The following is a 26063-nucleotide window of genomic DNA, read 5'->3' on the forward strand; positions in this document are numbered from 1 at the left end:
CAAAATTTCTAGTTTTACTAGCAGTCTCTCACACTCTGACTCTTCTGGAGGTTGTATTTAGAGTTGGCTGCATCTTTATACATGTGCTGCTGTGTATTTGAGTGTGAGAGAGAGAGGAGTGGAGGGTGTTGAGGAGAGAGAATAGAGAGAGAGAGAAAAAGCACATGACAGCATCTCACGATAGCTTTAGTTGTGTCACAGGTTGCCGGCAGCAGCAGCTGTAGGAACATCATCTAGTGCTTGCTATCAGATAGAAAGCCTGTTCATTTAGCCAGCTGTTCTTCCTTCTCTACCGCTTTATGACATTTGATCTTTGGATGACAGCCATGTTAGTGCACCGATATCATGTCTGACTCCTTCTGGACCGTTCTCTCCAATTTCTCTATGCCGGAGAGAAGCATGCTCCGCCGATCCAAGAGGTACAGCTCTCCATTTTCTTTTTTCTATCTCTGTTCTTTCTGTTTGTTCTTATCATATTAGTCAACTTGTTTTTTTACTCATATGAGCTGTAATGGATGGCATGCTGCAGGCAGTCTTGTGGTTTTGCTTATGTTTGTGTGCTCTGTGATTTTTCTCACTGTTGTTGTTGTGTATTCTGGTGGTCACGCTCATTTCAGCCACTCTACATGCACATCGTACAATGTTCCTTCCTCTTGGTCAATGTGCGTAAAAGTAACGACCGCCCGTCAGCCAGGAGTGCAAATTATGATGTGGCCAGACATGCACGCAAACACGCAGGCGAGCAAAGTTAGTCTTTCATAAAATGATGCTTGAGACCGGGCAGTTCTGCTCTGACCTACCATGTTGGAGTGAACTTGCGCGCAGATGTGCTCAAATGTGTGGTTGACTTAGATAGAGATCACCTATAATTGCTTTCCATCCTTCCCTGCTTGTGTTCTTGCTGTCTTCCTGTAGCCTGGAGAGACAAATATAGGGGAGGGCACAGTGCTTGCATAGCAACAGAGCTGAGACTGTTGTAGAGTGATCTGCTTCTTTCTCTTCATCTATCTCTGTGAAGTAGGGTCATTCTCACAATACTGCTAAATGTCTGATTCATTCAGTAGCCATGAGGTTGGAGCAGTGCACTGTGTGCTGTATAGAGTCATGGTGTGAATGATGTATGAAAGGATGAATGAGACTTTGAATCATGTATCTTATAGACGAGAGGTGTCTTGTTACTTTCTAAGCAATCAGAATTTCCTATAGCAGAGAATACATTTTAAAAATCATATAGACATTTATACTGCCATACTTTACCATGCGTACCTTTATTCTACAAGGATGCATTGATCAAAAGTGACAGTAAAGATATTTATAATGTTACAAAAGATTTCTGTTTCAAATGATTGATTTGAAACAGAACTAACCATGAGCAATACATTTGTATTGAACTAACCATGAGCAATACATTTGTTACCGTATTCATTAATCTTTGTTAATGTTAGTTAATAAAAATTCAGTTGTTCATTGTTTGTTCATGTTAGTTCACAGTGCATTACCTAATGTTAATGTTAACCAATACAACCTTTGATTTTAATAACATTAGTTAATGTTGAAATTAATATTAACAAAGATTAATAAAATGCTGTGGAAGTATTGTTCATTCTTAGTTCATGTCAAGTCAAGTCACCTTTATTTATGTAGCGCTTTTTACAATACAGATTGTATCAAAGCAGCTTCACAGTGATAACATGAAAAAATACAACAAAGTTGTTTCTAGAAGAAAATTGCGTCATCGTCCACCTTAAGTAAGGCAGATTAATAATATTGTTGAATGTTAAATGTCCCCAACTTAGCAAGCCAAAAGCCAAGGCAACAGTGGCAAGGAACCAAAACTCCATCAGGTGACAGAATGGAGAAAAAAACCTTGGGAGAAACCAGGCTCAGTCTGGGCCAGTTCTCCTCTGGCCAACGAGCGAACAGTGATTATGATTCAGGCTGCATTACAGGTCAGAGGTTAGATTGGATCAGAACATTCAGAATATTTATCCAGTTCCATTGGGTTGGAAGTCGGAGTCATCACGCCGGTATGCAGACGACTTTGTTGAGGATTAGTGCTGATGGCTGTCGTGTCGATGAGGCCTTCACAGGGCTGATGAGGCTGGCACCTCAGGGATGTGTCATGGATTTGTCCAGGCGCAGGTCCACCATCTGATCTGGATACGGCCCGGATCCGGCTGACTTCAGTAAACCTCGGAATAAACAGAAAGACTAACATTAGCGTAGATGCCATTCTTCTTATGATGTAAAGAGTACATCAGGTGTTATAGGAAGTGTCCCCGGTTCCGGCTGACCTAATCTATGCAGCCTAATAATCATTTAACTGATTTGAATAATAGAAATGTATAATGTTCTATATGAATGCCAGGTAAAAGAGATGCGTTTTTAGTCTAGATTTAAACTGACAGAGCGTGTCTGCATCCCGGACAATGTTAGGAAGACTGTTCCAAAGTTTAGGTGCTAAATAGAAGGATCTACCGCCTGCAGTTGATTCTGATATTCTAGGTATTATCAACTGGCCAGAATTTTGAGATTGCAGTAGATGTGAAGGACTATAATGCGTTAAGAGCTCGCTCAAGTACTGCGGAGCTAAACCATTTAGTGCTTTGTAAGTAGTCAGCAATATTTTAAAATTTACACAATGTTTAATAGGAAGCCAATGCAGTGTTGACAGAACGGGACTAATACGGTCATAGTTTCTGGTTCTAGTAAGAACTCGAGCTGCTGCGTTTTGGACCAACTGGACTTTGCTTATGCGTGCAGGGCAACCACCCATAATAGCATTACAATAATCTAGCCTTGAGGTCATGAACGCATTAACTAACTGTTCCGCATTTTTCATTGAAAGCATATGTCGTAATTTAGATATATTTTTAAGATGGAAGAATGCGGTTTTACAGATGCCAGAAACGTGGCTTTCAAATGAAAGATTGGTATCAAGGAGCACACCCAGGTGTTAACTAATGTTTACTAATGAACCTTATTGTAAAGTGTTACCAGAATAATGAATGATTTCTGAAAAATCCTGTGACACTGATGGGAGTAATAGCTCCTGAAAATTCAGCTTTACCAAGACACGACATTTTTTATTTTCAAATATGTTAAAATAGAAACAGTTATTTAAAATGTCAATAATATTTTACAATATCACAATTTTTACTGTATTTTTATAAAATATATGCAGCCGTTGTAAGCATGAGAGACATCTCTTTTTAAAAACATTGAACAAAAATCTTTCTAAACCCTCTGTTGAACAGCTGTGTATTCACATGCTCCCAATTTGCCTGTTTACAACCACAAGAAAAAAACTCTTCCCATACATTTTTCTGCTAACACAAACATTTTGACCAAGAAGTGGATTTGACCGCTCACACAAACGTTCTTGCGTGTGCCTGTGTATGTGTGAGAAGCTATTAGAACTCACCATTAGTCTCCTCTTCCTCTGAGTCTGGGGTGATGCTGAACTAGCTGCAGTTTTGACACCTCACTTGTCAACATGCATCAGCTCACATGACTCCACTATGGAATTTCCCAGAGGTATCATGTCTTAATGTGGTCTGTGTAACATGTTACACAGTGGAAATGTAAAGAAATGTAAAGTCAAGCAGAATGTTCACGCTGCCTCTCAACAGTACGTTTTTGAGCCCATGTGATGCTGTCACAGCCACTTTGGGATGTAATAACTAAATCTTTAACTTTATCTCTCTTTACACTTTCTTATTTTCTCTTCATCATTCTATCTCTTCCTCTGGTGCCTCATATCGTTCAGGCTCCCCTCAGCATTCTCATTATAGTCACTCCACATGACAGGTCTTTGAATCTCATGAAACATTCAGCAGAACCAATTTCAGATTGTTCAGACTGTTAAATTGTCCTCTTCCTTGATGATATAGATTGCTCGATTAATTTCGCTCTTTCTCTTTTTCATAATTTTCTGCATTGAATATAGCCACTTAGCCTGTGGAAAGCCAAGGCACATCTGAGCAGGTCTCAGTCATTGATTCATTTTATTTCAGACAGTGGTTGATGGTTGTATGCATTTTAATTATCCACATAGGAAAAGCTACAGGCAATATAATAAGTACATGTGGCAGCTTTGGGGCCACCATATTCCCATCTTTCGAGAAGAAAATTGGTCTAATTTAAAATGAAAATGACTGTGCACAATATTGATAGTACCTTGATTACAGGAAAGAAACTCAAGGCAGAAAACGATCAGTGTCGTAATTGGCTTTCTGGCCAGCATTGATTCTGTCCAAACCTTTTGCATCTCTTGAAACATGCTATTCCCATTGTTTCCATTATATTACGCTTACCAAACCTCAAATCGGGTCAAGCTTGTTATAAAAGAGGCAATGCATTTGTTTATTTGATCATTTTCCCCCTCTCAACCTGTCCACAGTGTTGAGTGGGGTGGAGCGCTAGGTTAGCAGGTGTTTGCTCATAATTGCAGTGTTCAGTATTAATTGGCTCGTTGCATCTGCTCATGGCAATTATACCATTCAGCTCATGACGTTTCGCAGTTTGAGCCCTAGCCCGAAAACCACTCTGTTTTCTTCAGTCTATAAGGTGGATAATCCTTAGAAATGCTAACCAGCTGAATAAAAAAAAAAAATGCATGATAATGAAGACAAATGCAATATGTGAGGGTTTAGGGTTTCAGGTAGGACTAAATTGGGTTTATTTAACAACAGAAATTGAATAATCAAATGTAAAAATAGTCTTCGCGCGTCTGTGTTGTACGTCACACGCATCACACATGATCAGCGTTGGCCTACGTGTGACGTACAACACAGACGCGCTACGCAAAAACACTACGTGAAATAGCTCGAGGCCCAGAGAAAAGGAAATGAATAGTGGAATAAAGTCGTTATTTTTGTTTACTTTTTGCGCACAAAAAGTATTCTCGTCTCTTGATAAACTTAAGATTGAGCCACTGATGTCACATGGACTACTTTGATGATGTCTGTATTGCCTTTCTGGACATGGACAGTATGCCGTCCATTGACTTTCAATGGAGGAACAGAAAGCTCTCGGACTAAATCTAAAATATCTTAAACTGTGTTCCGAAGATGAACGGAGGTCTTACGGGCTTGGAACGACATGAGGGTGAGTCATTAATGACATAATTTTCATTTTTGGGTGAACTAACCCTTCAAGTCATAGTCCTCAATGCTTTTATGTGCAGATGTGAAATAACACTGTCACAATGTGATAAAGCGGCAAGTGATAAATGCCATCTCTTCTATGTAAAATCCAAGTTTGTCTCCTATCTATCCGACAAGACCTTTTGTAAGTCATTGATTTCTGTTCCACTCTCAGTGAAATCTCCACATAACTTTAGCAGCAAATAGATTTTGATTGACTGCGGGGTCCCCGTTGGTCCTCAAACAGTCTTAAAATGTCTTAAATTAATTTTAATGAAATTTCAGCTAAGTAAAAGTTTTTATATTTGAAACGTATAACACAAGTCTTATTAAACTTAATTATTAAACTTATAAATGCTTTGATTGAATCAAATAAATGTATGCACTACATGTTCAAGTCAAAACGCGGTGCTGTTGCACGTTCTAGGCTACATGCTTGCGGTTTCAAAACAGTTGACAAATAATGAATACCAAGCATATATGCAAAAAGGGATTGCTTAAGATTTACTGTTGATAAATTATGACAGTGTCTACATTATGGTGTTTATATTGTTACATGTTGTAGATGGTTGTAAGAGTGTGTAATTCCGGCTTATTTATAATTAAAAGTCCGTTTCTTTCTATCTATCATTCTTTCTTTCTTTCAGAACAAAGTAGGTTTGTTCTGCATGGACATACAGTATTAATCATATTTGTGCAAGTCTTAAAAAAGGTCTTAAATTTGATTTAAGCACTCTGCAGAGACGCTGTGGCTGTAATTATGTCTTTTTGCTTTTAGTAAGAACAGAAAAATTAGGCTACTTGTTGTTGCCTACATTTTAAGACATATTTAAGACTTGTTTCTGGAAAACTGTCAGGATGTGTCTGGACACAGCGTTATTCTGTTGCCTGGGGTGCAGGGCAAAGTAAAGGCAGTTTAGCTGACATTATCCTGCCCAGCAGTGTAGGGAAGTGTAATTTCCTTCTGATATCTACCGAGACTCTAATTTCTCATGAATGAAGACCCTCTATTATAGCGTCTCATCTGGCTTTTCTATAATCAAGATCGGATGAATAGAGTGGAAGAGCTCTGACATTCTCTCAGAAACATCTCACTATAGCATGTCTCATCCTCAAGATTTATACTTAAGGCTATGCGTGCATGAGTGTTTTCTTATATGTTAGCTTTTTACTGGAGTATTTGTACAATCTAATCTAGGATAAGTGAGTGTGTGAGTGGATTATTTTTTTGCTTAGTTCAGGTGACCCACTTTCAGAGAGATGCAATGTCCATTTGAACTGATGTAAAGTTAGCAAAAATTTCGAACAAGCAGTGCTTCTATTCACTAAGATGCATTAACAAATGCACAACATTTGTTATTAAACAGACGGTAAAACAAAAACTATAGACGCAAGCTTGGAGACAACCAGATTCATAAATATACTTCATGTTCATAGTCGTTAATTGTATCCAAACCTAAACAAGTTCTACCAAACATAATGTCATTCGAAACAGCCCAAAACAAATCCGGTTTCACTCAAAAAAGTCCAAAAGAAGCTTAATTAATTCAAACAAATGCAAATTAATTCAGACGGAAATGAAAACAAGCAAGTTTGGTCGCAAATAGAATTGACATTTCTTGATGTTTAGAAGCAATTCTCTCTCCAATTACTGTAATTAAGGGATAACTTTCTTTTCGCATGCGTGAACCCTGCACAGCTGCACATGTTATTAGCATGTAAATTGCACCAGGGGTTTTTTGCTGCCATGCCCCCCCCCCCCCCCCCTTTATTTTCTATTGATGGGAATGAAGTTTTAATGAGAACGTGCAGCTCTTTTCAGCAGCATGCCTCCTGGAGTTTCACATTCAAGCTCAATTTATGGCAAAATGCACTTTAATTTTGTTCATTTTTGCTAATTCATGTCGATATTCACCCACACACTCACCTATAAACAATGTGAAATTTTAACATCTTGGCCGTTGTTCAGCTGCATTAAACTTTCATGACAACACTTTTGGGTTGTGGCTGTTGTGACATTGTGTAACAGTCATTCTCGAGTAAAAGTAAAAATATCTTTATTGAAAGTAGCATATCTCTGGTAAGAATAATAAAAAAAAAAACATGCAAGAGAAGATTTAAAAGGTATAAGTATCTTAAATATTAAATGGACAAAATAAATACAACAGAACAAATATTTACAAATGAACTAAACAGTTTTTTTTTTAGGTTTTTCAACTAGATACAGAAATAGTAATCAATTGTAAAATATCACTGCATAGATATAGATTAACCCTTATTACAGTTATTCAGTCAAGTGCAGTGAGCAATTTAATTTTTTCTGTCTTTTGTTTGATTAACATAAAAAAAGACAGCAGCAGGAATAGTAGATTGCTGTCACTTTAAGAGCTGTACGGATCCGATATACACATGCATCTTATCTCACGTTTACGTTCACTTAAGACTTATTAACTGACTATGTTTACGTTTTTTGAGAATTTTGTGTAAATATGTCCGTGTAAGCTCAGGAAGACTTGAAAGAGTATTCTCGTCTGCCAAGACGAGAATACCAAACTGCCAAACAGAGACGCGGGTACTTTCACGTCTACGAGCGCTTGAATATTTAAATTGGCAAGGCTTAAAAATATGCAAATCATCAACTTCTGTGAAGATGCAGCACTGACTGGCCTGATCGGGCAAGTGACAGTTCCTTCAACTGACCCGAGTGTCTTTCACGCTGGCCCCGGGCCATCAATCAGTCCTTATTGTCAAGCCCTGAAAGGGTCATGAAACACTAAACTGTATTTTCTTGTGTTTGTGTTGTACATTTTAAAATACAATGAAAGAATTTGTTCAGCTGAATTTCAAAACTGATCAATTTTGAGCTTTTTGCAATATTTTTGTCTCTGGGTTTAAAATCTTTGTCGTCTACCAGGTTTAAAATCTGCATAATTTCTCACATTATAGTACATCTATGACTCATCAGTGTCTCATAATTATTTACGAGACTGTGCGTCCTTGTTTTATGTGAAGGCGGGTCACTAAATGATTCACGACAGCATGCATCACTTTTCTATGACAGACGCTTCAAACTGAGAGATCACATACAGTAGTTGAGAGACGTGTTTATGGATCGCAAGTCAGTGTTTTTCACTTTGCAAGAGTTTCATGGCATAAATTCTCTTCTATAGACCCTGAGTCTTCGACACACACACAGTCTATCAATGCTGTGAGTGTCGAAGACTCAGGGTCTATAGTTATATATAGTTATTATAGTCTATAATTGTTAAAATAGGGGATTTCATGACACTTTAAAGGGGTCATCAGATGCCCATTTTCCACAAGTTGGTATGATTCTTTAGGGTCTTCATTTAAAGTTTGTAACATTCTTTGGTTAAAATTCCTCAATGGTTGTGTAGAACAACACCCTTTTTACTTCCTCAAAAACAGCTCTGTTCACAGTGACCCATTTCGGTGCATGTCTCTTTAAATGATAATGAGCAACTGCTCACCCCTCTCTTCAATGGGGGGTGTCGACACAAGACACGTAAAGTGCTCCCTTGGTGGACAGTATAGAGCTGGTAAGTCCCGCCCCTTCCGCTAACCCCACTGGACCTCTAGGTTGAAAAATCGTCAATGCAAGTGAATGGGAGAAAATAATTATTTTCTGGTCCCGTTTGAATTGTGCCATGAATGTGAACATATGTTGTCTGTGAATTTTTTATATAACTTTTCGTGTAAAGAATGCTACAATTTAGCGGGTAGAAGTTTGATACGGTTAGACTTTGTGTAAGAGCACTTTGTGGACTACAACTCTTCGCTGCTTTCGACGCGCTTGAAACGTCACCACCACTCGCACACGGACACTAGCTCACGGATCCCGCTAAACATGGCTGTGTCTTTGGTGCACTTCACCGCCTTCTTTCAGGGAGAGGACAAAATCGTTGAGGTTGGCGAAAACCACGGGTAAGTCAACTTTATGGGGTGACGTCACATAGGTGACATGTAGTCTTTCTCGTTATGTCTTTTCCACAACTGCTAGCCGAAGAATCATACCATATACTGTCAAACTCGTAACATGAAAAATTATATAAAAAATTCACAGACAACATATGTTCACATTCATGGCACAATTCAAACGGGACCAGAAAATTATTATTTTCCCCCATTCACTTGCATTGACGATTTTTCAACCTAGAGGTCCACTTGGGGTTTTACGGATGGGCGGGACTTACCAGCTCTATACAAATGGCTGAGAAAGTAAATATGCTAATACAGGAAATATGCTATTACGAGAAATGTGCTAATAAGGGACAGTCCGTCAGTGGTCGTGGGCGGAGCATGAGCAATATGACATCATATTGCTCAGAAAATCCAAATGGCCTGATTATTGAGTGTTTAGATTTTTTTCATTGTATGGTGGTTGTCCACACACTGCAAAGACACATTTATATGCAAACACCATATAAAAGTGAATTTTGCATCCGATGACCCCTTTAAGAATACGATTTTATTCTTAGATATTATGTGTAGATACTTTTTAAGTAATTATAGTATAGCTCACAAGAGCATTGTTAAACATTGCACATTGATAAAATCTTTTATTTTATTTTATTGGATTTTATTTGCATAGAGAGATTTTTTTTCTCAACCTTTTTTGCATCGACACTAAGATCCTTTTGCCGACGGCCACTGTCACTCATGTCTAGGGATGCAACGATTATAGATTTTGTTGGTACGATTATAGTCTGAGGAATAATCACGGTTTCACGGTTATCACGATTATTTTGCATTCATTAATTTCACAACACTATTAGTTTATAAAATCACACGAAAACTCCTTATATTTTAAAGTGTTATTTATTGCTGCTCAGCAACCAAATAATACACCACAAAATAATAATACAAACAAACAAGTCCATTTCTCTCTTTGGAATTAAAGAAAAGTGAAAAAAAAAAAGATTTTTGACTTACTTTAACACTGAAAATAAATAACAATAAAAATAAAAATAGCCTTTTGAACTAGTTCATAGTTCTTTTTTTCCATGCTTTTTTTTTTTCATTTTTCAAAATGATTGCCACAGCCCATATTGAACCACAGACAGACAATTATTTTATCAGTTTTAACACTGAAGATATGCGTCAGATGTTTGTTTCCCATCCTCACCGACCTTGTCATAAAACTGGTTTAAATACGACGACTCCTTGCTGCTTTTTGTTTTGATTTAACGTAAGTGATGAGTCGTTCATGAACGATCCATTCATTGCGCCTGTTACGTGACAAATGAACGAAAGACTCTGAAGTTAAAGTAATTATTGATGTTTCCTGTAAACGATTTTTGACGGCATTATAATGATTTCTTAATTCAGAATATGATAAAGATTGCAGAGGTGGATATGTTCTGGGAATTTTGCAGTTAATAGTATAACATTTAAAGCCCCTTAAATGAACGAAATGACTCGAAAAAAGATTTGTTCATTTTGATGAACGAGATCGAACAAGAGAATCAGTAGTGGCTGGTGTTGCCAGATTGGGTGTTTTTTCCCGCTACATATTAAGGCCGGTTTATGGTGTGTTTTAGCTGTGTTTTCGCCTGGAAGGCTCTTTAGAAATCTGGCACTCTATTGAAGGAAGTTAAACTGAGAGCGCGGCGTTCACAGACCAGAATGGACGAGTTCACAGTAACGTTCATCAGGCAGTAATACAGTACGTTCAGTTCACGTTCGCCCAAAATATGAACTAGTTCCGTGCTCCGTGTCTCATAAGCTCTTATAATGTTTTCATTTTGCGCAAGATGCAACATTTCCGTTCCGTGAAACACAAACGCGGTGTTGTGGAGCCTTTACGATTAATTAACCGTGACGAATTAAAGCGCGGTTAATAGTGAAATCGGTTAATCGTTGCATCCCTACTCATGTCTTTGAAAATTACCAGTTTTCATTGAAAATGTATGACTTGAGTCGCTGCAGATCCCTGTCAGTGTAAGCGCTCTTTTAGATAAGACTAAGTTATTGAAGCCCTGTTTTATTAGGTCATTAAATGGGACAAGTCTTCATTGTTAATATCAACAAATCCATTGAAGAAACATTAATATTGCAGGTTGCTTGGTCTTGCTTTGACACGAACAGACCGCTCTACTCAGAGCATGCTGCCGTTAGATCTTTATTGTAGAGTAAATAGATGCAGTATAAGCCCCTCTGTGAGTAGGAGATGTGAGATTTCTTGATCGTAAACATTTTTAAGCACTTTGCGGTCAGCATGCACGTCTTGGCAGACAAAATCAAAGTGCTTTTCTGATGATCTTTTACCTAACATCATTCTCAAAAAAAAAAAATCTTTAAGCCAGCACCAAAAGAAAGCCTTTCTTATCAGGCAATTTAGAAGAAAGGCCTTTCTTTAAGTATTAATGTGCCAGCGTTAGCTTGTGAGTCATCGATTTTCTCCTGCTTTCTCGCTTTTTTTCTTCATCCCACCCCTCTCTTTCTCTTTCTCTCCATGTCTCCTGCTGTGACTCAACTCACTTCTGAACCTCCATTACACACTGAGTGATGGCTGCCACTGTGAAAGTGGCGCAGGTCTCTGCTGTGTTACTTACTCTTTCTGCAACACTGTTTGGACCAAGATGCATTCATGCAGTTATCCAGAAAATTACCAAACACTTTTAATGTCATTGTCATGGTCTGAAAAGTCACAGAACAGCAGTAACATACTGTAAAATGTGTGAAAAGCTCACAGCTATGGACAATCTCCTGCAGTGTGTGGTGCAGGTTTCTGTTTTAATAAACGCTCATACCCGGTGGGTATTTGGATTTTTTTTTTTACTTGTTTTTGATTTGACAGAATAGTGACATTTATTTTAAAGACTTTAAAGACGTTTGAATAATGAATAATTGCTTTGAACGATGGGTAACACTTTATAAGTATTCAGTAATAAAGTAGCCTACTTAAAAATAATTTGCAAACTATTAGTTTGTAGTTAATTCATAATTAATATATTGTAGTGTCTACATTGTTAATATATTAATAGGCTATACAAATAGTGAGTTATTCTTTCATTGTCACTGTAATTAACTAAATTATTATTGTTTAATTAGCTCATATGTAAAGTTAGATAAAGAAAATATAATAATAATTATGTAAGGAATAATTTATATCCAGCCGGTTGCTATCGTAGAATAAACCCCGACAGGGTGATCAGGATGTAAGTATGCTGTAATGTTTTAAAGATTTTTTATTATTAATTGAAAAAATTACAAAACATGCAATTGTGCTGCTTATGGTAATCTTTAACTACACCTTTTCATAATGAACAACCAGTTATTATACTGGTTTAAGTTTCACAACCTTAACTACACAAAACATAATTTCAAGTCAGACACTACTGAAAGTAATGACTTGCCGTTCTGTAACAATTCTGACTGATTCTGTGAGTTTATTCAGTGAAAGATTACTTTTTTGTGTGACTCTTACAGTATGAGATCATATTTGTCTTAGTGTAGTCACTTAAGAGAATATAGCCTAATAAATACCCTGTCTTGGCAATATTTCATTGAGCACATGCTTTTTATGTCATCACATTCAATTCAGACTGCAAACTCAAAACTGTGCATCATTATAATGTTGTGTAATGGATTGTAGATGCGAAAAGCTGTATCGTGATTTCACTATTATTTTTCTCATAGATTGCCTTTTTGACCGTTTGCTGTGTGTGTCAATATTTTGCTCACATCGAATTAAAGAGCACTCATCCTTTACTTTTCACCACACTGCTCTCCATCTTGCGGTTCTGAAATCTCTCCTCTCTTCAATGGAGCGTAAGACTGTATAGTCCTAGCTGGAGGTCTCAAGGGTCATTTGAGCTGTAGGTGGCTGTTTTTCCCCCTGTCAGCTTGAGCTGGAGGCTTTCAGCATTTACGCTAGACGAAAAAAGAACAGATAATTCTGTGCACTCCCAGCCTCATAAAATGAGACAGGTTTGTGTGACCTGAATAAGAGAGTAACTGTCTGACACCACTGCCATTTCAAAGGGGAAGCAATTCTGTTCTTTGCTGTCTGTAATCTTTTTAAATGGGCATACTCTCATACTCAATACTTTACAATGTCTGTTTTTACATTTATTTAATCTAAAGATCGTCCTCTTAATTAATGTTTTGGCACGATAGCGCAATGAGTCTATTTAGTCATTATTATGCATAAGTGTATGAGAATAAGTGTATTTTGGTTCTTTTTTTACAGCTGTCGGACCAGCAACAGAAAGAGTTTGATAGTGACATCCAGCACCTCTCCCACTCTGCCTCGACCCCATTCTCCACTGCACGGACACCCAGGTAAAAGATATACCTCTCTCTACCTTATATACCTATACATATATATATATATATATATATATATATATATATATATATATATATATATATATATATATATATATATATATATATATATATATATATATATATATATATATATAAGCACCCAAGATGGCGGACAGAGCAAATGTTGATTAGAAATGCATTTTATTTAGTACTGAAATGTATCAATAAAAAAAGTTCAATCTTATTAGAAATGAACTTTTTCACCCTATATTTGTGTATACTATGTGTTTGTGCTATTAGTATCATGTTGGGGTACACTGACTTTATTTTAAGGTTAAGTTATCCTTTAGCTGTAAGAGTTGATTCCCATTTAGAGCATTTCAGTCATTTTCAAGGTTTATTTTTTGTTAGCGTGTTGTCTTAAGCCTGTTTTATACTTCTGCGTCGGACCTACGCCGAAGCCTCTACGCTGTAGGCAACGCGTTGGTTTTCATTTATTCTTCTGCGTCGTTGTCCGCGTTGACGCACAATTACACTTGCAGAGGGAGCATGTGAAACCCGAGGGAGGGGTTCTAGCAGACCAATCACAGCGCTTGTGTCCGCGTAGAGTTGACGCGTTGTTACATTTTTGGAGAGGTGCACGTCAGGGTACGCCGAAGGGTAGGCGCGCTACACACAGCCTACGGCGTAGCTACGGCGTGAGTTCGACGCAGAAGTATAAAACAGGCTTTAGTAGGTAGCTGGCCACATAAGACAGTAGGCACTTTACTAGAGTCTGGACCAGAGCCATACAAATTGTACACACTTCACAAGTAAGACACACATGCTGTTCATCTTGTCACATAAAAATGGAAAGCTGTGTGGCAGCTGTTCACAAAATATTACATTATATCTCCATAGCAACCATCTCAGTTTGCCATGGAGTAATTCAAATGTGGCACGGGGATTTCTCATCTAATTCATGTGCATCATGAATAGATTGACAGTTGACATTTTGTAATGCAATTTCTCTGGGTGCCTCCTTGTGGATTGGAAGATTTTTGCCTTCAGCCTTGTCGGAATTATGTCATTCTTGTTTGAAAAATGTTTTATTAACCTGTAAAACATGAGGCATAATCAAATCCATGTGTTATACATATGCACAAACTAAAGTAGTGTTTATGTAAGGAGAAGATCGTTTTATGTTTTCATATGAGTGATTCTCAGTTGCCTTTGTGGTGTCAATGAGTGCAAGCAAACATTTTCATTATACATAATTGCAAATGAGGAGTACGCAAATGGCAAAAATTGGACATTAGATGTGTTATAAAGATCATTAAAATAGGCAGCACTCTATGTAACCCAACAGTTAAAATATCATGATTTAAATTGTAATTTCAAAGAACTCTTATGAAGTAAGCTAAAAAGCATTCTTAAGAAGAATATTTCACAAGGAAAGAATCTATGGGTGGCCAAAAGAAGCCATTAGTCAAGAAACACGTCAGGGATTTGCCAGTAATAACCATATAGTGACCCTTTTATAATGTAGGAAAGATATTTTGTGGTCAGAAGAAACCAAGATATATCTTTTAACTGAAAAACGATATGATTTACTTTGTGCAAAATCTAACACAGGCCACAAAACACCATATCTACAGTGAATTATAGTGATGGTAGTTTCCTGCTTTGGGCACCTGGCCATTTTATTAACAGAAAGAAAAATGGATGGTGCAAAATACAGGGAGTGCTGCAGTAGAACCTCTCAGTCCGCTAATAAAATTGGAACTTGATTTTTTTTTTCAACATGGCAGTGACCACAAACACCAAAAATATGATAGTTATTGCTTACAATCAATTTGCTAACATTAATTCATTAGTCTAGTTATTATGAACTAACTATGAACAATAACCTTTTTCAGCATTTATCAGTGCTTGTTTATAAATGTACCATTGTTTTATAATTATAAAACTAATTATATTAAAATCTTTCACTTTGAGTTTTAGTATTTAATAAAAACAAAAAACAAAAGGGCTCGAAATTAACTTTTTTTAATTGGTAGCTCTGGTGCTCTCAACCTTTAAAAAGTTAGAAGCACCAGCTAAAATTTAGGAGCACCACAACTAAAATGTTTATATATACTAAAATGTTAGGAGCACCACACCTAAAATGTTGGGAGTGTGGGAGGGAGTGTTTTAGTGTAGTTAACCAAGACCAAGTTAATCAAGTGCTGGGTATGAGATATGTAGCAGTGTGCTTTTTATCTTCTCTCTTCAGCTCTTTTCATTTTGCATGCTAGTTAGCTCCTTGTCACGTGACAGCGGAGCGCAGTGAAAGGGAGTGATTGACGGCTAATATTAACCAACCTAAAATCTGCTTTAAAGTTAAGAACGTGAAGATGAAGTTTAGTTGGTTATGTGATAGAACAGTGGATTGGTCACTGTGTCAGCTCACAGCAGGCACATTCTGTGCAGTAATTGGCGAACGTTTTGTAGAGAAATTAAAACAGGTCGCACCTCAACAATTGTTTCCGGGAGCATATGTGACCAAAATGGTTGCAGTTTCAAGCCTTGGTGTCACAGCAGTTGTCACAGTAATGTTTTAATAAAGCTGGAGCTGGTGAAAAAACACTTTGTAAAGGTGCTGCTGCTCCGGTAGGTGTATCCCCTGAGCATGATAGAGAAATTGAGAGATCAGCTGTCAAAGCCAGCAGGAGATCAGCTGTCAAAGTCAGCTCTCCCCTCTCTCTCTCTCTCTCTCTCTCTCTCTCTCTCTCTCTCTCTCTCTCTCTCTCTCTCTCTCTCTCTCTCTCTCTCTCTCTCTCTCTCTCTCTCTCTCTCTCTCTCTCTCTCTCTCTCTCTCTCTCTCTCTCTCTCTCTCTCTCTCTCTCTCTCTCTCTCTCTCTCTCTCTCTCTTGTGTGTGTGTAGAGAGAGATTAAGGAGATGACTGATTGTATGCTTATAACTGATCTCCAGTCATGAGCACACATAAAGTGCTCAGATCATCCTCACACTGTTCAGCCGGGCTCTTAAAATGGTAAATACTGTGCTGCAGTCCTAATCACTGACGTCGGCTTGTCAACTCCATCTTCTCACTGAATTACTGGATTAAACCATCAAGCACACACAGTACAGTTCGTAAAGAGACTTAGTTAGTCACCACACTAGCATTGTAGAATAAAGATTCAGGATTTTTATATTAATATTGTACTTTGAAGTGCTCGGTCCTGATATAAATCACATGAGGAAACATTGCTTGTTTTTGTCCATACTGCATCACTCAGTTGTGTGCTTGCAATATTTAAATCTAAAAGGGAACATAAACCCAAATGCTGCTTCATTTTAAGCACTTCAAAGCCATTAGCAGTATTTTAATGTGACTGCCAACAAAAGCGGCGGAGGCTAAATTATTTCAAACTCAACTGAGCACAATCAACAGGGGGTATGCACTGCTACACTGCACCCCATTACAGTCTGTTTCAGGAAGCTGTTTGCCAGGTTATGTCACCAGCAGCACAAGAATTAAATACTGCACTCAGTGCTTTGTGAATCATTACTTAAGACAAATATATCTGAAAGAACTGGAAAGCACTCACTACTACTATGATGCTGTTGTTTCAGTAAGCATATTAGATTGATCTGTATAGAACATAATTGATCACTATGTGAAAAAAATTAAGATCAGAAAGCATCTGATTTTTAACCTTTGTAAATTCCAGCTCTTAATTTCCTATTTAAGATTTTTTTTGTTTATTCATAAATGTTATGGTATAATTTTATGTGATTTCATTTATTATTATTATTTATTATAAATTTGAATAACATTTATTTACTATGTTTATTCATTAGCATTAGTATTTTAATATTTATCAAAGTGTAATAATATTTGATCTATATATAATATTATTTAATTTAATTTTTATTTTTTATTTTTCTGTGCAGTACTTAATATTGTGCAATATATACATTCATATTATGAATGATCCAAGGATAAATTAAGCATGCGGTTATGAAGGATGTTGAGTTAGATTGATGAAAACGTTGCATTTATTCCTGTCACGTTTTTAAAAATCTGTTAGTATGCTGTTTATTTTCACACATGAAAACAAGATTTTCACACAAGATTCTGCGATTTTCACACTATCATCCAGAAAACTGATCCGTACCACATCCAGCTGTGGTGTGAACGTAGCATGTGTAATTCAACAGGGTGCTGATTAGTTTTCTTCTCTCAGCTGTGTATCATATGAGAAAGAGTCTGCTTCTCTTCAGCTAACCCTTCATCCTCTACAGTTTTCGTGATGAAAAATAAGCAGATGTTTCGCTGTGTAGCACACCATTATGCCTTCTCCTACACTCTCCATGATGGGATTCTCCTTGAAATGAATGCATCTCCGTGACAGGTCCACACTGCTCCGTGTCCCAGTCCAGCTGTGCGCAGCTGTTCCTACAGTCACTTCCTGACAAAGAATTATGCTCTCATTAATATTTAAGATTTGGCACAGGCCGCTTGACGAATGCATTAATGCATGATTAATGCATGGGGGATTGTGACTCGAGCTGCACTAGACAGTCCAGATAGAAGCACCCCGTTGCTCGCATTGACTGGATTGATTGATGATGCCTGGATCTGTGCTTCTTAATTCACACATGACTAGGAATAGTGGTTTTTAGATCACTTTTTTTCTAGTAATATTAGTCATAGCAGTTATGCATGTCTTAATCTATAAGCTATGCTCTATGTAATCTATCCTAAATTGTGACTTAAAAATATACCATACTGTGAGCCCAGGCTATGAAATCTCCTTGCCATTTAAATATCACTGGAATAGAGATAAAGAGTATGTTTTAGCAAAAGCGCCTGAATATGAATCGGAGCTAATCAAATAATCAGTTAATCAATAAAGGATTCTTTGCGTATGGTCTGCAAATCATTTTATAACACTCATTATGAAATATCACTCTACTTGAGGCATTTTTAGTGGAAGGGGCCCTGTTCTCTAAAGCACTTAAACACCTTAAGTGCTTCACATTATACGCACTAATCTATTCTCAGAGAGCTGTGCAGGAGAAAAGAAAAGACCTGCGATCAAAGTGTGTTTTATCCATGTACCTCTGGTCTCAACACAGCCTACATTAGAAGCCCACTCTTCTAAAGGGTTTTGTTATCTTTCAAAGGCTTTGATGAATAAAAGGGGAACGATTTTAGCAGAAAAGAAGAGGTAAGGACCATAGGGCAATTATGTTTACTTATGATGGGCATGATATGCCTCCTAGTGGTTTAAAGTATGAAGTCTGTGCTTTTTTTCCAGCAGTTATTTGTACCCGTCTGGCCTGATAATGGTTGTTGAGCTTAATTGTTGTGAATAATTCCCTAAATTTTTCAGGATCCAGCCCATTGGACAGTCCACGCAATTTCTCCCCAAACACTGCGGCCCACTTCTCTTTTGTGCCAGCTCGCAGGTGAGTCACAGTTTATCAGCATCTTATAGAACAAAACATTTAATTGTAAAATATTTCACATTCTGTGAGTAAGTTCTTATAATACTTTTTACAGTCTTTATCATGTTTGAGCAAGTACTGAGCAAGAAATCTCTTTGCTCTTCTTGCAAATATTGTTGTCATAGTTTGCCTCTCATCTGCTGGTTATTAAGCACCCCACTTTCAATTCATTTGTAATCCTTCACTGTGGCTCTGAATAATGACACCAAGAATGTTAATGAGTAAATCTGAATTGGTAATTGAGCAGCAAAAGATGGTAATGCTTTAACTACTGGGAGAGAACACAGAGCTGATGACCCCAGGCTTAATTAAAAAGATTCGTTTGAATGTCAGCCATAGAGCAAAGACCATTGAGTCATCCAGTCCACATCGCTCATGGACCAACAGTGCCACCTAATGGACAAAGTACAGCACACTAATGTTACAAAATAACTTTAAAGACAAGAATCCAATTCGGGTGTATACAAATTCCACATTTAACGTAAGGGAGAGCTGAATCTGCTAGTGTGAGTGAAGGTCATGAGAAAGTAAAAGATGCACATTAGATCAGATGCCTTCACAGTGGCATCTCTTTTTAATGCTTTACTCTCTTTCATACAGCCATGGACACAGGGCTGACAGGTAATAATTACCCCGCTTCCCTTACAACATAATTTCCTGTGTCTGCTTTCAGCATGGCTGTTTACACCAAACATCATGTTTCCATTTCATTAGAGCTGATAGTCAGATGTGTTTAAAAACATCTCAGACAACTTAATTTATGTATTGGAATGATAAATTATTAATCATCCCAACTCATTCAGCTTGACTGTGTGCTTAGAACTGATATCCAATCTTCAAAAATATTCCACAAGTTTCTTGGCATAAATGAAATTATAAATATTCTCTCTCTCTCTCGCTCTCTCTCTCTCTCTATACATATAAGATGTAAACATGTGGTAAATGTTGGCTACATGTTTTCTTGTGCAATATTTTCATATCAAAATGATTTAAATTAAAGATGTACACTGCCATTCAAAAGTTTTGGGTTGGTGAGATTTTTCATGTTTTTGAAAGTCTCTGCATAAAAAAACAGTAATATTGTGAAAGATTATCACAATTTAAAATAACTGTTTTATATTTTAATATGCATTTTATTCCTGTTATAGCAAAAAGGGAATTTTCAACAGCGATTACTCCAGTCTTCAGTGTCACATGATTTTTCAGAAATCATTCTAATATGCTGATTTACTGCCCAACAAAATTCTTAGCAATCTTGAATACCATTGTTTTGCCTAATATTTTTTTGAAAACCAAACATTACATGAATTTGATATGAACTTGACATGAACAACTCTTTATATTGGATGGTTATTTGATTAATAAGCATTGCATTTCTTAAACAATGTCTTTAGTGTCACATTTGATCAATTTAATGCATCCTTGCTAAATTCATTTATTTAAAAAAAATCTTACCGACCCCAAACTTTTAAATGTTACTGTATTTTTTAATGTCTTATTTGCTACAGTTGTAATTGTGATTATTAAAATCATTAATGTCTTGTGTCTGTTTTGCACATTGTAATCAGGGGTCAAATAGATTATGCAAAATTCCTTGTGTCCAAGTAAAGGGCTTACTCTCTGCTAAATTCCTAATATCATTCATCATTGATTTATGTGCTTGAATGATATACCAACATGTTGCTGTTGTGTGCTAAAAGCCATCATGCCACGTAGGGTGAATTCACACTGTGCTATTTATTTGATATGCATGAAAAGGCTTCATATGCATATCTGAAATAAAAATAAGTTCCTGTATGGGCAGCTTAGCCATTATCACAGATGCTAAATGGCTCTCATATGCAAGCCTTATTTAGCTGCACAGTTGAATTTAATAATCATAATCATTGTTTATTGTTCAAATGTTAGTTTTTGTGGACATTTTAATCTGTGGTGCTTTTTTCTGCTCTGATTGTGTGATTTTATTGTTGTTCGTCTGAATGCTCCTTGTGCTATTTATTTCTACTGGTCCTGATACTTGCAAGAATATCAGCAGTGATTTGTCAAGACCAGATTTTCACCTTTCCCTCATCCACACTTTTAGGACGGATGGTCGTCGCTGGTCTCTCGCCTCTCTGCCGTCGTCTGGCTATGGAACCAACACCCCCAGCTCAACAGTCTCGGTGAGTATCTATGTGTGTTTGTGCTCATGTTCTTTCTGTAGTCCCTCCGTGTTGTATCAACCCCCAGATATATGCCTCACTGTTTGGTATTGCATTTGATCCCAAGCCTTAACTTGCCCGGAAGGTTTATCCTATTGACCCTACAGTGGGATAAACTCTAGGCACAAAGCAGGTCCCCTTAGCCTGAAGTAAAGCCAGTAGCTTCATATCAGTGCATTCACTTCAAAAGAGTTCTGTCCCCGAAAATTGACTGTAACTTAGTCTGGCTGCTGCTTTCATTGGGGAATCAGTTCAAACCGCACAAGCCCCATTAAAGTCTCTGCAGAAAGATGAAAATACATTTTCTAGTTCAGGCCAAATTTTTATTCTAAAGGCTGCAGAGATTTTATTCAACTCAAAACATAAGGGGAAAAAAATCTACTGATTAAGAACTAAATGTCTTAAGAAAACTCTTAAGAAATGTCCAGAAATAAAAAATATATATATTATAATGAAAATAAAGCCTATTGTTAGGGTCATTAAGATTTTTTGCTATGTCATAATATTTTAATGGCAATCATCATCATGTAATATAGTTATAATTTATAGTTTAATACATATATTTGTATTAAAGTAATAATGTAATAATGCAATTAATGGTCCTAAAATAGGTTCCAATTTCTTTATGCAAAATATAATTAGTAACTTATTTTTTATTTATTTAACTTGAAATATAACCTGGACATTTTCTCATGATTTTATTATTTATTTATTTAAAAAAATAGAAAAAAAGAAAGCTATATATTATAGTTAAATAAATGTATTTTTCCCATTTGGCCTGAATATTTTGAGGAAAATTTATTTGCAAAGACTAACAATCAACAACTTTTCGGCAAACACATGTGCAGTTGATTGAGAGTCAGGGCAGCCTATGCAATGCCTTCTGTCCTTGTAATCCCTCCCTCTCTGCTTCTCACAGTCATCATGTTCATCTCAGGAGAAGCTGCACCAGTTGCCCTTCCAGCCCACTGCAGACGAGCTGCATTTCCTCACCAAACACTTCAGCTCGGAGAGCATCACGGATGAGGACGGGAGAAGATCGCCAGCCATGCGACCGCGCTCCCGCAGTCTCAGGTACAAACACTTACAGATTCCCATTTCACAGCAATCAAAAGTTGCCTTTCAAATGAACTTGACGTTGTGAGTGTGTGTGATGTCAGCTGGGCCCTCAGGCTCTCACTCACTCACAGTTTTAAAGGCCAAATCTTCAGATCTGACAGGACTCTGCCACCTCATTCTCTAGACTCTTAACTCCCTCCTTTAAGGTAGAAGACAAATAATTCAGCCTTTGTGCCCTTCACATTGATGCCTCTTCACTCCTCTGCCTTCACATCTTCTTCATACCTCTCTCTGCCTGTCAATAAAATGCCCATGTCATATTTAACCCCAGAATAATGCAAATTGTAAATTTTAAATGAAATGTAAATTTAATTGAATGACCATTATTTCCACCAATTCTCATTACGGTTAAGCAAAAAAAAAAACAAAATCATATTACTGTAAGGGACTGTTCGTTATTTATTTAAGGGGCCACCGGAGGAGTTTTGAGATCTGTTGTCAAAAAAGACATGACCCTCCCTTCGCCAGCAATAATTTTTTCTATGACCCTCCAAAATGATTGTGAAAAAAGGCATGACCCTCCCCGATAATTTATTGATTAGCCTAATTCTGTACTAGTTTGGCTTGGCAAAGATGTTCAGATAGCCATTGTTTGTTTGTTTTTTAAACCATAAACTCTTGCTTTCTCATCTGGCTGTAACGATAGACCAAAACTATGATTCGGTTCGTATCACGATTTTTTATTTTAGATTTGAAAAAAAAAATCATGTTTTCCGTGCTGATGCGGTGAGACGCGTTCAACATGTGGGTGGCGTTGCGAATAAAGCATCTAAAAGCTGTCACAAAGAACCGGCAAAAGTAATGATTATTAATATGTCAAATATAGCTAGACATTTTAATTGTTTTTAATAAACTAGTGTTTTCTGTTTCGACTGCAAAGATGAAGTTGACGATGCGTCGCGATCGTCTCAGAACGTGCCAGAGAGAAATGCACATTTCATAAGGAGAAAGCAGTCTGTTTTCCTTCGTTTTGAATTGTTCTGCATGTTTAAAAGTAGACATTTCAAGCTTTCTATATATTTCTCAGGTCTATGAGGCAAGTAGCATACCTTACGCTGAGTTTCGGTTCATTTATGAGACAAGAGTCCAGGGGTGCGTTCTCCGAAACTACCTTAACGCTGCGTCGTTCTTAAGTTGTACCTTAAGAAGTACCTTATTGTTAATACGTGGTTTCCGAAACCTTCTTAGTTAAGTATACCTTCTGTAAGTCATACGTTCGTAAGGTTGGTCTGGAGCGCTCTTAGCTATACCTTATCGCTGCTGACAGTTCATACCGCTAGTGGCCACCACTACGCAAAAAGCTTTTTTACATCGCAGTTTAATTACACATAGACAATTTTATATGAACATTTAATATAAAATCTGATTTAGTATTAAAATTACATTTTTACTTTACTTTAAAATTTTACACATAAAATACTTAAGTTGTTATAGCCTACACCCAGTGTATGGAAGTGTTTTCATTAATAAAGTTTCCATACACTAATGGTTGTTAGCTTTTTTAATTACTATCCTAAGGCACATCAGCTGGCGAACCATTTGACAGAAAAGGCTTAGGAGTCTATATAAAGAAAGATGAGTTTACACAAACTTTATAGCTATGGCAGCGAGACAGCGAGTACTTGTTTTAAATCAAAGACGGCGCCGTCCGCGGAGCCAGTTAGTGTATGTCAACTACATGGCTGGTGGATAATCAGCATACGTTGTGGAGAACATTAACACACTTATGGCCGTGAGGGTTTGGGATTGCACACTTGCTAAATTATAAACACATACTCATATTTATTTCTGCATGTACATATTTCAATGAGCCCCGATAAATGCAGTTTGTACTATTTCTAAAACGCTTCTTTATAAATAACATTGTTTTCTCAATACTTTACCTATACCGCTGTGAAGGAAAGAGCGCACAATCGATCATCGAGGCATCGATATCAACCTATTCAGCACCTCCACCATGGACAGCGCCTGCTAAGGTCGAACTTAAGAAGGTTTACCTTAAGCAACATCCTAAGGTATAGTTCGGAGAACACACGTAGGAAAGGTATACCTGTAGTTAAGGTGTACCTTTTGAGTCTTCGTAGCGCGCTAAGAGACAACGTTATCGGAGAACGCACCCCAGTTCACTCGCCCGCGTCTCTGTGTCATGATTATCTATTTTCTACTATATTTACTTCTTATTTATTAAATCCAGATGAAACATTGATTAAAATTAAGATAAAATTAATAAAAAAACGAAATTCACTTTAAAGAAAGGCTTTGTGCTTTCTGTTTGAGGTCTCTGTGCAATTTTTAAAGTCGCTTCAGAGCAGTCATGTCCGTAATGGAGAACTGTCACGCCTGTAACGTTTTTTTTTTTTTTCTTCACATAAATGCAAACACGAAAAATAAAATAAAAATAATATAAAATTTTATTTTCTGTGGAGGCCGATCTTTATTCATCCGGTGGGTATATATATTTTGGTTTGCACAGTGTAATTTAAAGAATTACTAAAAAATATTTTGCCACCTAAAAGTTAAAGATTTTTTTGTGTCACGTCACATGTGTATTTCCCTCATATTAAATATAAAACGCATGTGTAGACTGATATTTTTCTAATGTCTTGACTCCTTTCAGACGTTTCAAATAAATGCATTTTCTGAGAATTTTTATTTTAAGTTTTGACTGCAAATGTCACGTCCATTCACTGGAATCGCCCAGTTTTAACGAATTTATCCTAAACTAGTTTTTGTGGTGTAGGTCTATGTATTTTATGTTAACTTAAATAATAGCCTACTAATAGTGATTTAAAGATGTGGTAGCGCTGCGAAGATCGCGAGTCGTCAACTTCGTCTAGCCGACACTGACATAAAAAATAACTGCTTTATTAGAAAACAATTAAAATGTCTCCTGCTATATTGAACATATTTGCCTGTTCCTTACAAAACACTGACAGTGGGGTTTTTGACCGTTTTTTTTTTTTTTTTTTTTTTTTTTTTGAGCAGCAGCGGACAAATTATTTCGACACACACACACACACACACAATATTGATAAACAGGATTTTTTTAGTTGCTTTTTTAATACAATAAAAATTTAATTTAATTTGTTGTTTAATAAAATTATAAGCCTATTATTTTTAGTTTATTAACAGCAACAACAGCTGTAAAGATGAAGTTGACGATCGTCATCTCCGTAGTAGTGAACACGCCTATAGAGAGAAATGCACATCATTACATAACCAGAGAGTAGCCTATTTCTTTTCGTTTTAAATTGTTAAAAAGACATTTCAAGCTTTCTTAAGATATATTTCATGTATGTGTATGTGAGGCATATGCTGAGTTTCGTTAAGTTAGGACGTTTACGAGCAGTGCAAGTGACCACGCGGGCGCCTCTATGATTGTGTTGTCTGCTATATTTGGTATTTGTTGATAAAAAAAATTATTAAAATTAAGATACAATTTATAAAAAACGAAATTCACTTAAAAAAATCGTTTTCTGCAAAACAAAACTTAATTAAGTGGTCAAAATCATGTCTGACCCGCTCCATGTCTCTCGATATTGCGTATACTCGTGTGTGCGGTTCACTTTTCATAATCAACATAGATGAAAAAATAACATTATTATGTTTTAACAAAAATGAAACTAAATGAGCTTATTTAATGGTAACAACACAGTAGGCCTACAGACTCTGTATTTGTGCAAATTGCTGCACATTCATTTTATTCTGAATTTTGCACACACAAGTTGAAAGGCATTTGTTTGTGCATGCATGTAAAACATATCTGCAACATTTATCAAGTTCACTGATAATTATGCGTGCATTTATTAATTATAATCTTAA

The 26063-nt window shown here is 36.8% G+C and overlaps 1 protein-coding gene across 8 annotated transcripts in view; it reads left to right on the forward strand.

Annotated features, from left to right (window-relative positions):
- The window catches only part of mast2 (microtubule associated serine/threonine kinase 2), a 171754-nt gene that overhangs the window by 122947 nt on the left and 22744 nt on the right, over positions 1-26063 (forward strand). For 6 of the 8 annotated variants that reach the window (XM_081381253.1, XM_081381255.1, XM_081381257.1 and 3 more), the window contains 5 exons: positions 13363-13454; positions 18807-18882; positions 19522-19542; positions 21005-21083; positions 22042-22196. In XM_081381253.1, coding sequence (XP_081237379.1) covers positions 13363-13454; positions 18807-18882; positions 19522-19542; positions 21005-21083; positions 22042-22196 — 423 coding nt within the window. The remainder of the gene's footprint in view (positions 1-13362; positions 13455-18806; positions 18883-19521; positions 19543-21004; positions 21084-22041; positions 22197-26063) is intronic. The other 2 variants (XM_081381254.1, XM_081381259.1) reach the window with 1 other exon arrangement.

The sequence above is a fragment of the Scardinius erythrophthalmus genome (genome assembly GCF_964197995.2).
Source record: "Scardinius erythrophthalmus genome assembly, chromosome: 12".
NCBI classification, from domain to species: domain Eukaryota; kingdom Metazoa; phylum Chordata; class Actinopteri; order Cypriniformes; family Leuciscidae; genus Scardinius; species Scardinius erythrophthalmus.